Below are 12,423 nucleotides of genomic sequence, written 5' to 3' on the forward strand. Positions count from 1 at the left end.
TGATGCAATTTTTCTTTGTCAAAAGGTCAAACGAACAGCATTTATTTGAAATAGAAATCTTGGCACTCATTTCAAACAATGACCCATGAAAATACCCTTATTTGTAGATCAATATGTGATTAAATAAAGTGTGCAATGAGTGTGATTATCACAAATAACTGCAATTAGCTCAAATTACATAATTGTGACAGACCCCAGCTCTCGCTCTCTGAAACGGCACTATGTGTGTGAAACTTCCCTTTTCTCCTGCATGTTTATATAATCGCTCTCTCCTCTCTTTCTGCCCTCCTGCCATCTCACATTCTCTCTATCTGTCCCTCGTTCTCTGATCTCCAGAGGGACAGTGACCTTAATGCCACATGTGACATCACCACGAACCTTCTGTAACCATAGAAACGGAGCTAAAACAACACGGATCGCCTCGGTAACACAATTCAGCACAACAAACAAACTAGAAAAAGTGAATATATACGTGTTCTTAAAGTCACAATGCATTTAGAATTGAACCTATACACACTTCTTAACTCACTTTAAGCCAAAAGGGAAAGGCAGCTTTATTGTCAAAGATTCATCAGTGCACATTAACGCAAAGTTTTTCTCGATGTGAAAGGCAGAAGAAGAGCTGAAAAATGGGAGGACGTGATGACATCAGCGAAAAAGAAAGGCAAATAACATCAAGTCCTGTCTTAGTTTTTGTTCTCATTAAATATCCCGTTTTATTCGGAAATATGCCATATTATGGAAGTAATATAACAATAATAGTCATTTTAAGATGACTTTATTACCACAATACCACACATAAAATGTATTATTATTTCACAATTCGGACATTTTTCCTCACGCTTGCAGGTTTATGTCTCGCAATTCGGACTTTTTTTCTTAGAAGTTAAAGATATAAACTCGCAATTGCGAGAAAAAGTCTGAAATTAAAGATAAACTCGCATTTGAAAGAAAAAAGTCAGATTTGCGCATTTATATCTCACAATTTTGACTTTTTTCTTAGAATTGAAAGATATAAATTTGCGATTGTGAATTATGAAGTCAGAACTGCAAGATATAATCAATTGCGAGAAAAAAATGTCACAATTGCAAATTTATATCTCACAATTTTGACTTATTTTCTTAGAATTGAAAGATATAAACTTGCAATTCTGAGGAAAAAAAATGTCAGAATTGTGAGGGAAAAAGTTGCAATCACCTTTTTTTTGTATTCCTTTGTGTCCTGAGAAATAACTCTTACGTCTTTGACAGAAAACTTGTTGTCAATCATTCTGCACCTTCATGTTTGCTGACACTGGATTTGCAGGGTGGGATTTTAGAGAGTTGAAGTTTTAGTTGAAGAGACTGGGATGATCCAGTTGAGGAAAGTCTGTCAGAAGTCTCTTACATGATCTTTAAGAAGCTGAACCCTTTAAGATCGACTCATAAGGGCATGAGAGTGAATCAGTAAACTTAGTTTTCTTGTTTTGTTTTTTTAATTAGTGGTGTGTGTGTGTGTGTGTGTGTGTGTGTGTGTGTGTGTGTGTGTGTGTGTGTGTGTGTGTGTGTGTGTGTGTGTGTGTGTGTGTGTGTGTGTGTGTGTGTGTGTGTGTGTGTGTGTGTGTGTGTAGAGCCTGGCCCTATAAACAGGTTCTTTCATGTCTGTTTGAGAGATGTACAAAGAGCGCAGCTGCTTTGGCACATCTCTAAACCTGAACATTTACACACACACACACACTTTTATCTCACTGCCATCACCCTGTCTCATCTCACCCACACAAAACAGCTTAAAGCCGAACAACACACACTCTTACTCACAGTTTCATCACACACTTCAATAGACCGACACTGTATGAACTAGAGGTAGAGTGGGAAAACCCAATGAGAGGAAACAAAAAGACACAAGAAAATATGGGAAAAATCACTTAATTCCTCACCGTCTGTCACAAATTAGATCTATTTAATATCATATTTACTGCAATGAGAGTTTTCTGCTTCTCAGATGTTTCTCCTGACAGAAACACTCCAGTAATCTCACACTCGTCTCCTCTAAGAGTTTCAGTACAGGGGCCGGTTTCACAAAGATAGACTTTGACCATGGCTTAGATATAGTAGATAGTCAGACTTCAGATAGACATCTCAATCAGACCGTTGCACAAAGCACGGTCTCTGACTATCTTAAGTAGGACTACACTGCAATGCATTCTGGGTAAATTAAGACACTTTTCAAAACAAAAGACATGGCGGATCGAGTAAGCGCATTCAGCCGCTCAGTGCGGTTTACCCCAGCGGATAATATGTGTTTGTTGGAGGAGTATAACAGTTACAAGGACATTTTACTTGGGGAAATTTAGAGGAGAATGTAGTAACAAGAAGAAATGTTTAAATTATGAGCCATTTTCCCTTTTCTTTTGGCTGTTTATAACGTAACTGATTGTTACTGCTGGTTGCCAAGGTAACAAATTTTAGACTTGTCTAACACTATAGACCGGTCTAAAATAGCTTTGTGAAACTGGCCCCAGATCTCAACAATGTCTCAAATGTGCTCAGATCTGCCAAGATAGTGGAAAAACATATTTTTGTACGGGATTAGTATTATCTGGGGACCTTGTGTGATTTAGAAAGTACCCCCCCACGTCTGAATTTCGTGTGGTGCATTCGCACGGGATAAGCGAAGCCTGTGATTTTACTCGAATTTACTGACTTATCTCCCGGATATGATGTCAATAGGCTATTGCTTGGAAATGTCTTGTTGTTATTATAGGTCTAGCTGTATGATATATCATAAACAGAAGAATGTTCCTCACCGCATGCTGCTATACATGTCATTCATCTCCATCTAATCATGGTTTAACGATAACGATATGTATCGCGATAGACACGTAATCAATATCAATAAAAATGCGTTCGATAAAACGTTTGATAATTATTATTTTATTTTTTTCGTTGGAAGAAACCAGAGGTTGCGAAGCAAGTTTGGTTGCATGAACAAAAGCACTGGCTCTCTGGTAACCGTAGGGGGTGACACGCTAACAGCCAGTCATGTAACAGTATGGTTGCGCCATATCGTTGTCTCGTGTTGCTGGATTCTTCAGTAACAGAACCGGCGTGGAGTGATAAGTGGAAAATGAGTGCAGCAGCGAGTGAGGAAATTGTTGATAAAACAGGGAAAGTCGGCTCGCCGGTATGGCAGTTTGGGGGATTTTATAAGTCTGACCGTATTCAGACCAATGTCGTCCGCAAATTATGCAAGACCGTCGTCGGTTTCTCTATGCTTATATTTAACACTCTGCACTATTTTATAACACTTTATTAGGCATTTCTTACGTATTCTTTAATTTTGCACCTCAATGTTAAAAGATAATTGTTAAGCGTTCATTGTGATTTTAGACTTATGTTTACATTTTAATTATTTGAGTGTTTTCCATGGTTTTGTTGACATTTCTGCCTTTATAACTGAGGGGATTATAATCAGAGGAAGGTTCAGTTTAAAATAAAAATGTTAAATGTAATATATTTTTCTCCTGGTCCTTATTTTAAATAGGTCACAAAAAATATCAATAATTATCGATATCGACCGATATAAAACGCTTATATCGTGATACAGTTTTCAGCCATATTTTCAGCTTTCTCTTTCTGAAAATTGTGTAGTTGTATGGTGTATAGCGATATGACCCAGCACCCAAAATACTATCAAAACACTCAAACGCAGCCTCCATTCTTCACAAAAAATGGATTAAAAAGCGCACAAGAAACAAAAACCTTGAAAAAATTGTAAACGACCTGCCAAATCACAGAGATGCCGATTCGCACGGGACTAATATCATCACAGGACCTCGGTGTTCAGCTAAATATGGTCGGTCATTTGTGTGGGAATTTTTACTTTACAAATTACAGACATGGTGGATTTGCACAGGATTAAGATCACAGACGACCTCAAGATTCAAGATTCAAGATTCAGAGGTTTTTATTTGTCACATACTCATATAAGATGTGCAGTGAAATATTTTTGTGACATGCACTGTACTTCTGTGCTCAATTGAAGTAAAAATAAAAATAATGCAGTGTAAATAAAAATTTAATACAATAAAGGTTTTAGCGGAAGTTATAATTAAGTTAATATTAAGTTATGGTTATGGCTATTTTACATGTGCAATAGTAATGAAATCAATGTGCAATAGTTATGAATGAAATATATTATTATAGATATAAGTTAAAACTAGATCGACAGGCAGATGTCCTCCGCAATTATTACAAATGACTAGAGGTCACCAGGTAATACTAAACCCGTGCGAATAGGGCTCATATCAATTTTTTTTTTTTTTACAGTGATCTATTGAAGAACAACCTCTGAGAAATCAAGTGTGCATCATGTAGATGCATTTCATCATGAAAAGATAAACATTATTAGATGTAGCAGACAACATCTGAATCCAACAGACACCAACTGGGAACCATAATTTAGCTGGTCAATGAGAATCAGGTAATATCTGCAAATAGATTCTGCTTAATAGAATTCAATTTCATTCAATTATATTACCCCACTTGGATATTCGCTTTGTGAGAGTTGTGAACCAATTTTCTTAATATTAGTGCTAGCGGGGTGCTGTACTGTTCAGTGGCACACGCTAAGAAAGTCTCATTCACCGCATGCAGACATCTTTTGTTATGTATGTGCCTTCATAATTGAAAAAGGAATAACGTACCACCATCTTGTTGAGGGAGACCCAGCAGTCTGATGGGAAGTCTTGCAGCATTGGCACCAGAAACTGCAGACACCCGTCCCAGTGGCACAGCAACAACATCATCGCTATCAGGTTAATAATCCGCATGACTGCGCTCGCCAGGTCATACGTCATGTGGAAGATCTGGGGGGGGGGGGGGAATCATAACACAACATTAGCAAAAGTTTGTCTTATAAAAGTTCTATTAAAAAAAGTATCCAGGAAACCTGTTTGAAAACATTATATTTGCAATTCCACTTGGTGCCACTGGAGACAGAAATGACACACTTTACTAGTAAGAAACAGGGAAAAAATGGAAACACTTTTAACTTTACAACAAGCTGCAATTTATTAACATTAGCATGTATTCATTGTTTATGTTATTATCTACATATATATATATACACACATATAATGACTTTTTATTGCACAATTCTCACAATTGCAGGTTTATATCTTGCAATTTTGACCTTTTTTCTTAGAAGTTAAAAATATAAACTCGCAATAGCCAGAAACAGCCAGAATTGAAAGATAAACTCGCAATTGAAAAAAAAATGTCTGAATTGTGAATTTATCTCACAATTTTAACTTTTTTCTTAGAATTGAAAGATAAAAACTCTCAGTTGTGCATAACTCTCATAACAATGCTCAGGTAGGCCGTGGCATTTAAACGATGCCCAATTGGCACTAAGGGGCCTAAAGTGTGCCAAGAAAACATCCCCCACACCATTACACCACCACCACCAGCCTGCACAGTGGTAACAAGGTATGATGGATCCATGTTCTCATTCTGTTTACGCCAAATTCTGACTCTACCATCTGAATGTCTCAACAGAAATCGAGACTCATCAGACCAGGCAACATTTTTCCAGTCTTCAACTGTCCAATTTTGGTGAGCTCGTGCAAATTGTAGCTTCTTTTTCCTATTTGTAGTGGAGATGAGTGGTACCCGGTGGGGTCTTCTGCTGTTGTAGCCCATCCGCCTCAAGGTTGTGCGTGTTGTGGCTTCACAAATGCTTTGCTGCATACCTCGGTTGTAACGAGTGGTTATTTCAGTCAAAGTTGCTCTTCTATCAGCTTAAATCAGTCGGCCCATTCTCCTCTGATCTCTAGCATCAACAAGGCATTTTCGCCCACATGACTGCCGCATACTGGATGTTTTTCCCTTTTCACACCATTCTTTGTAAACCCTAGAAATGGTTGTGCGTGAAAATCCCAGTAACTGAGCAGATTGTGAAATATTCAGACCGGCCCGTCTGGCACCAACAACCATGCCACGCTCAAAATTGCTTAAATCACCTTTCTTTCCCATTCTGACATTCAGTTTGGAGTTCAGGAGATTGTCTTGACCAGGACCACACCCCTAAATGCATTGAAGCAACTGCCATGTGATTGGTTGATTAGATAATTGCATTAATGAGAAATTGAACAGGTGTTCCTAATAATCCTTTAGGTGAGTGTATATATATATATATATAAACTAATTTCTCACAATTCTGATTTTTTTTTTTCTCAGAATTGCTAGTTTGTATCTAGCAATTCGGACTTTATAACTCACAACTGAGTTTATATCTTTCAATTCTAAGAAAAAGTCAAAATTGTGAGATATAAATTCACAGTTCTTTCAATTTCGAGTTTATCTTTCAATTCTGGCTGTTTCTGGCTATGTTTCTGTGTGTGTGTATATATATATATATACATACACACATACATACACAGTACACATTTGTGTGTGTGTGTGTGTGTGTGTGTGTGTGTGTTGTGTAACGACTGAACGGATCAAACACACCATTGTTCCACTTCATCTTCACAACCCCTCACCCAGGCAGACTCAGTGATGTCCGGTTTCCTCACTGAGAATTACCATCCTTTTGCTCACCTCATACACTTCAAACACACTCCGTCGGGAGAAAAGTTCAGGCTACAACAAACAGACAGACATGCAGTCCCATAGAAATGTAATTCTCTCCACTAATTCATTCAGAAATTTGTCTAATGAAGGAACATGCATTTCCCCCAGGACATTTAGTGTATTTATAACTGTTTGTATAGTGTCTGTCTGTATAGTGTTACGCATGCCTGAGGACAGAACTGCTAGTTAATGTCTAGGTGGTGTCTGGTATCAAAATAGTCATCATTCAATGACTCACACTTCTCCTTCTCATAGAATGCAGTGTGTGTATGTTATATAAATGGACCCAAACTGCCAGCTTCCTCCAGTCATGCAAATGAGTCAGCCTTTCAAACAAAGGAACTTTCCCGCTTGAGAATCGCACCTTTCTCATTGGTCAAGCCAAAACTCGAAGGTGTGACCTCTGTGGAACTTAAAGGTCTCATATTGTACACCTTTCTGAAGTATTATTTTAGGTTTTGATGTCCTTAAGAATATATATATTTGCGGTATAAGTACCAAAAAACATCTCAATATATTTTTACAGCTCTTTTCTCAGGAGCTCTGCCAAAAACAGGCCGATTTTGGCCTGTCTACTTAATATTCATGAGCCTCTCTTCTGATTGGCCTGTTGTTTACTGAGTGACACAGCTTCATTCCCCCATTCTGTTCTGCTTTTTCAGTCACTTTCACTTTCCATTTTACCCATGTATGCGTGACTGTGTGTGTGTGTGTGTGTGTGTGTGTGTGTGTGTGTGTGTGTGTGTGTGTGTGTGTGTGTGTGTGTGTGTGTGTTTGTTTAGATTAGCTATGTGTTTGTGATTTAGTTAAATAAAGCTTTTGATTGATTCTGGTCTGCTTATGAATTAAAGTGATCACCGCTACATGCTAAGAGAGAGTTATTTTTCTGTCGCCACGGAAAATATCCTTTCTGAGAGTTTACAGACTATCAATACTGAGTGTTCACTAATTAACAGATTAATTGATTGTAATATTAATTCAGCTACAGGAAGTTAATTCGATTAACTGATCCAAATGTTTATAATTAATTATAGCAAGTGATGATTCATTATTCATATTTCCCTTTTGAGCTAATTTGCTACTGATGTGATATATATAATATACATGTTTATAAAAATAGCATCTTGTAATGTTACATATTTTAATGTAAACAACTTTAGTGCACGTTTTAAATGTGCTTTACAAAATGAAAGTGCCTCGACTTGAAGGTAAAACTTTACTGTACACATATTTTCTCCTTTGTGAAAAATGATATATATTCGTATTACAGTATTTGTTCAGTAGATTTTCTCTCTGGCTCTCGGTTGTCCAGGGGGTTTGTCTGAAGCCCAGCAGCGACGCACGAATCCTCCTGAGTTTACTTAGTGAAAAGAGTAAGCTACTTTGTGAGCAGCTAATCAGACCTTTGTGAACAAATGCACCCAAAGGTCTCGTTCACGTCTCTCTATCGCTCTCTCTCTCGTCCTGTTTTCCATTACAGATTTTTTCATCTTTCATCTCTCTACAGAATTTCAAAGCAAATAAACAGAGGAAGCAGCATGTATCATCATCATCATCATCATCATCGAGTCACTTGAAGAGAAATCTCCATGTACCATTTGGCTATAATTGTCAATAATCCCATTTTGGAAATGTGTTCACCATTACAAGTAAGAGCGGCTGTAATCTAGAGAAAGTTCTGATGGAGAAGATTGCAATGTGTGCACAACACAACATTACATACTGTGACATGACATGACATGACACATGACACATGACATAAAACATAACATAACACGCATTTTTTTGTTTATACATTACATAGCATAACAAAACAACAAAAAATAACATACTGTAATGTCAGTATAAATGGAAGAGACTAGTTAGTTAGTGTTATGTTGCTCGACAATGTTAATCGACTCACAAGTGGTTCTATCTGTTAGTCCCTGGTTCTTTAAGGGGCGGGGTTTTAGCGGGGTCAAGGGGCTAGAGCGAGTGAAGAGCTGGGAGCGGGAAGACAGAGTGAGTTTAACAACAGAGACAGCACGTTATATCTCTCCCCTTCATGTTGTACGGCGTGGGTTACGGCCATAACAGTAACCCTGCAGTTCTTAAATAAAGCCTTAGAAGGAGGAAGAATCCGTCTGTTTACTTTTAGTAGCGAAACGCTACATTTGGTGTCAGAAGTGACGGACTTTAACGCACGAGCTGAGCATTCGCCGCCGAGATGGACTACGGGGCGCGGCCGAAAGTGAAGAGATGCAGGAGACAGTAAGGGGGGAATACGAGTGCTTGTGGACACACGGGCCGGCGGCAGATCCGCGCTGGGTTTCGAGCGAGGCGGCTAGGATGAGAGAGGCTATCATGTTACAAGCTGCTGAAGCTGGCTTCGCGCCTCCCTTTACCCCGCACAGTGAGTTTACACATCAGCAGAAAGGCGCCGACGTGACAGCGCATGTGCCGCGCGGCAAGACACACTCTCGCGATGACGTGAAGACACGGGATGTAAACAAACATGGCGGCGCCCAGGCCTGCAGCGAATACATCAGCGATTCAGACACGCTCGCTATTAAAACACCACGGTTCTCTGGTAAGACGGATTGGGATGCATTCAAAGCCCAGTTTGAACTGTTAGCTGATGCTGCAGGCTGGCCTGAAAATCATAAAGCCCTGCAGTTAGCGCTGTGCCTGACTGATGATGCGGCTGCCTGTCTGTTGTTGTTGAGTCCTGCAGAAAGAAATGATTATAATGCATTGGTTGGGGCTCTTCATAGGCGGTTTGGACATTGTAGCCAGCCTGTCCTTTTAAGGACAGAATTTAATAACAGACGCAGAAGACAAGGTGAACCCCTCCGTATTTTGGCCAATGACATTGAACGCTTATGTAAACGCGCCTATGCTGAAATGCCTCCATCAGTCCAGAATGAGCTCACTAGAGACAGATTTATCCAGGCACTCAGCCCAAGAGAGCTCCGTGTACAAACGCAGCTAGCTCACCCGACCACACTGAGTGAAGCACTGGAACTGGCTATTGAAAGGGAGATGCTGGGGACTGAAATGGATGCAGTCGAAGTTACTCCAATAGTGAGGGCCGCGGAAATGACTGAATTGTGTCCCAGGACACCCACGTGGGTGGATAATTATGCAAATGCTGCAACGATGCGCCTGAGCCGCTCCGCCTCAGAATCCCGTTCACGCAGCCGACCTTCAGTTTGCTGGGGCTGTGGCCAGCCAGGCCATCTGATCAGACATTGCCCTAGGATCGGTCAAATGCAGGGAAACGCCCAGGGGCCCGTGTAGACAGGGGGGCACGGGCCCGTGATAATATTTCCCATACCCAAGCTGAGGATGAGGAGCAGCGGGTGGAGAAAGGGGTTAAACTGCAACCTGCAGAGACTGTTATGGTAGTGGGCTGGTCTTATGTTGGAAATTTTTGCCACATACCCATTGTAGTGGCGGGAGTCGCTTGCACAGCCCTTGTTGACACTGGATCGAATGCAACCCTTGTTCGTCCTGACCTGGTCCCAGTGGGGACAACTTTGGAATCGACGTCTGCTCGTCTGAAAACTGTGACTGGTGATTTTGCGCCAATAAAAGGGAAAGGTCTCTTCCTGTTTGACATAGGGGGTCTGTCCGTGTCGTTCCAGGCGTGGGTGGCTAAAGTGCAGGACCCATGCATCCTGGGACTGGATTTCTTGAGGGCCATTGGCTGTGTGCTGGACCTATGTAGAGACTCACTTACCCTCCCTGATGGACGTTCGGTGCAACTGACCCATCCTACTCCAAACTTGACCCAGGTTTCCCTATCTGTGTATTCAGCAGACACATCCAGGCATGCCCTTGGCGCAGAATGCCCAGCCCTTGGGGCACCACCTCACTCAGTGAAATCGCCTGCCATCAGTTCAAATTGTCACACACACTACGGCCCCGATTGTGACGCCACATCCCCTCCCCCCATTTTTCCGTCAGCACGGAATGGCTTTGGTGTGAACAATGGGCTATGCGATGACGAGAGAGAGACTCGGATCTCGGCTGTGAGAGACATTTGGTCCAAAAACTGTGAGGGCTTAAGTGAGCAACAAAAAGAGTGCTTGTGGGAAGTCATGGAGGACTTCATCGATATTTTTGCTCTCAATGAGAAGGAAGTGGGCCTAACTCACTTGATGCACCATGTTATTGACACTGCAGATGCCCGCCCGATAAGAGTAAGGCCACGTCGTCTCCCCCTGGCTCGACAGGAAGCGGCGGATAAGGAATTGGAAGAAATGCTGCAGGCGGGTATAGTTGAGCCCTCAGAGAGCCCATGGGCTTCAGCAGTCGTCATGGTACCACGGAAAAACAGTTCCAGATGGCGGTTCTGCATAGACTATAGGCAGCTCAACAAAGTCACAAAAAAGGATTCATATCCCCTGCCTAGAGTGGACGAGTCCCTTGACTTGGTAGCTGGTTCATCATGGTTCTCAACCCTTGATTTGAGGAGCGGCTACTGGCAAGTGCCATTGTCCCCTGAGTCTGCTCCCAAAACCGCGTTCCGCACAAATAGAGGCCTCTGGCAGTTCAAGGTCCTTCCGTTCGGACTCTGCAACGCTCCTGCCACGTTCGAACGGCTCATGGACAAAGTGTTGGCAGGAGTGCCTCGCCATGAATGTCTCGTATACCTGGATGATCTCTTAGTCCATGGTGATTCGTTTGAGGTAGCACTCGATTCCCTCCGACGGGTGCTGGAAAAAGTGGCAGCAGCAGGCCTGAAACTGCATCCAGATAAATGCCACTTTATGAGGCGGGAAGTTGAATTCCTTGGACACAAGTTGGGGAGGGAGGGCATAGGCACCCTGGAGGACAAAATACACACCATTAGAGACTGGCCAATCCCTACAGACCTGAGACAACTGAAGAGTTTCCTGGGGCTCGCCTCTTACTATAGGAGGTTTGTAAGGGGGTTTTCATGCATAGGGGCACCGCTCTTCCGCCTCCAGCAGAAAGACCATGTTTTCGTCTGGACTGACGAGTGCCAGAAGGCCTTCGATACCCTACGGCAAGCATTGATTGAAGCTCCAGTCCTTGTTCCACCTGACACCTCACTGCCTTTTGTTTTAGACACAGACGCAAGCAACGTCGGCATGGGGGCAGTGTTATCGCAGAACAGACCAGATGGGGAGAAGGTGGTGGCATACTTTAGCAGGGTCTTTAACAAGTGTGAGAAACGCTATTGTGTAACCAGACGTGAGCTCCTTGCAGTGGTAATGGCAGTGAGACACTTCAAATACTACCTGTGCGGCACACCATTCACAATAAGGACAGACCATGCTGCTCTTCAATGGTTGATGTCCTTCAAAGAGCCTGAAGGTCAAGTGGCCCGATGGCTAGAAGAACTCCAGTCGTACGACTTCGCAGTAGTTCATAGACCCGGGTCTAGCCACGCCAATGCCGATGCTTTGTCTCGTCGCCCCTGTGCCGCCGAGGGCTGCCGTCACTGTGAGAAGAGAGAGACGCAGGAGAGGGAACTGTGTCTGGGAAACGAGCCAGCGCAGCCTGCATGTGGAGCATTGAGGGTGTTTGATACACCAGAGTGGAAGTTGGAGCAGGAGAAAGATGAGGATCTGAGGCCTGTTCTACGTTGGCTGGAGGCACAGCAGAGACCCGATTGGGGGGATATTACGGGCTGCTCGTTGGGCACAAAGGGACTGTGGTCCAAATTTAACACACTGAGGCTAAGTGAGGGAGTGCTCCAGCGAGCATGGAAGGAGCCTGCCACTGGGGAGGACAGATGGCAAGTAATAGTGCCCAAAACGCTGAGGGAAGCAGTGTTAACCGCTTGTCATGGGAGTA

The 12,423-nt window shown here is 42.3% G+C and overlaps 1 protein-coding gene across 2 annotated transcripts in view; it reads right to left on the reverse strand.

Moving 5' to 3' along the window:
* LOC309501045 (potassium/sodium hyperpolarization-activated cyclic nucleotide-gated channel 2) overlaps positions 1-12,423 on the reverse strand; it is a 73,669-nt gene that overhangs the window by 41,618 nt on the left and 19,628 nt on the right. For both annotated transcript variants that reach the window (XM_082172985.1, XM_082172986.1), the window contains one exon: positions 4,686-4,847. In XM_082172985.1, coding sequence (XP_082029111.1) covers positions 4,686-4,847 — 162 coding nt within the window. The remainder of the gene's footprint in view (positions 1-4,685; positions 4,848-12,423) is intronic.

The sequence above is a fragment of the Leuciscus leuciscus genome, assembly GCF_965113295.1.
Source record: "Leuciscus leuciscus genome assembly, chromosome: 6".
In the NCBI taxonomy this organism is placed as follows: Eukaryota; Metazoa; Chordata; class Actinopteri; order Cypriniformes; family Leuciscidae; genus Leuciscus; species Leuciscus leuciscus.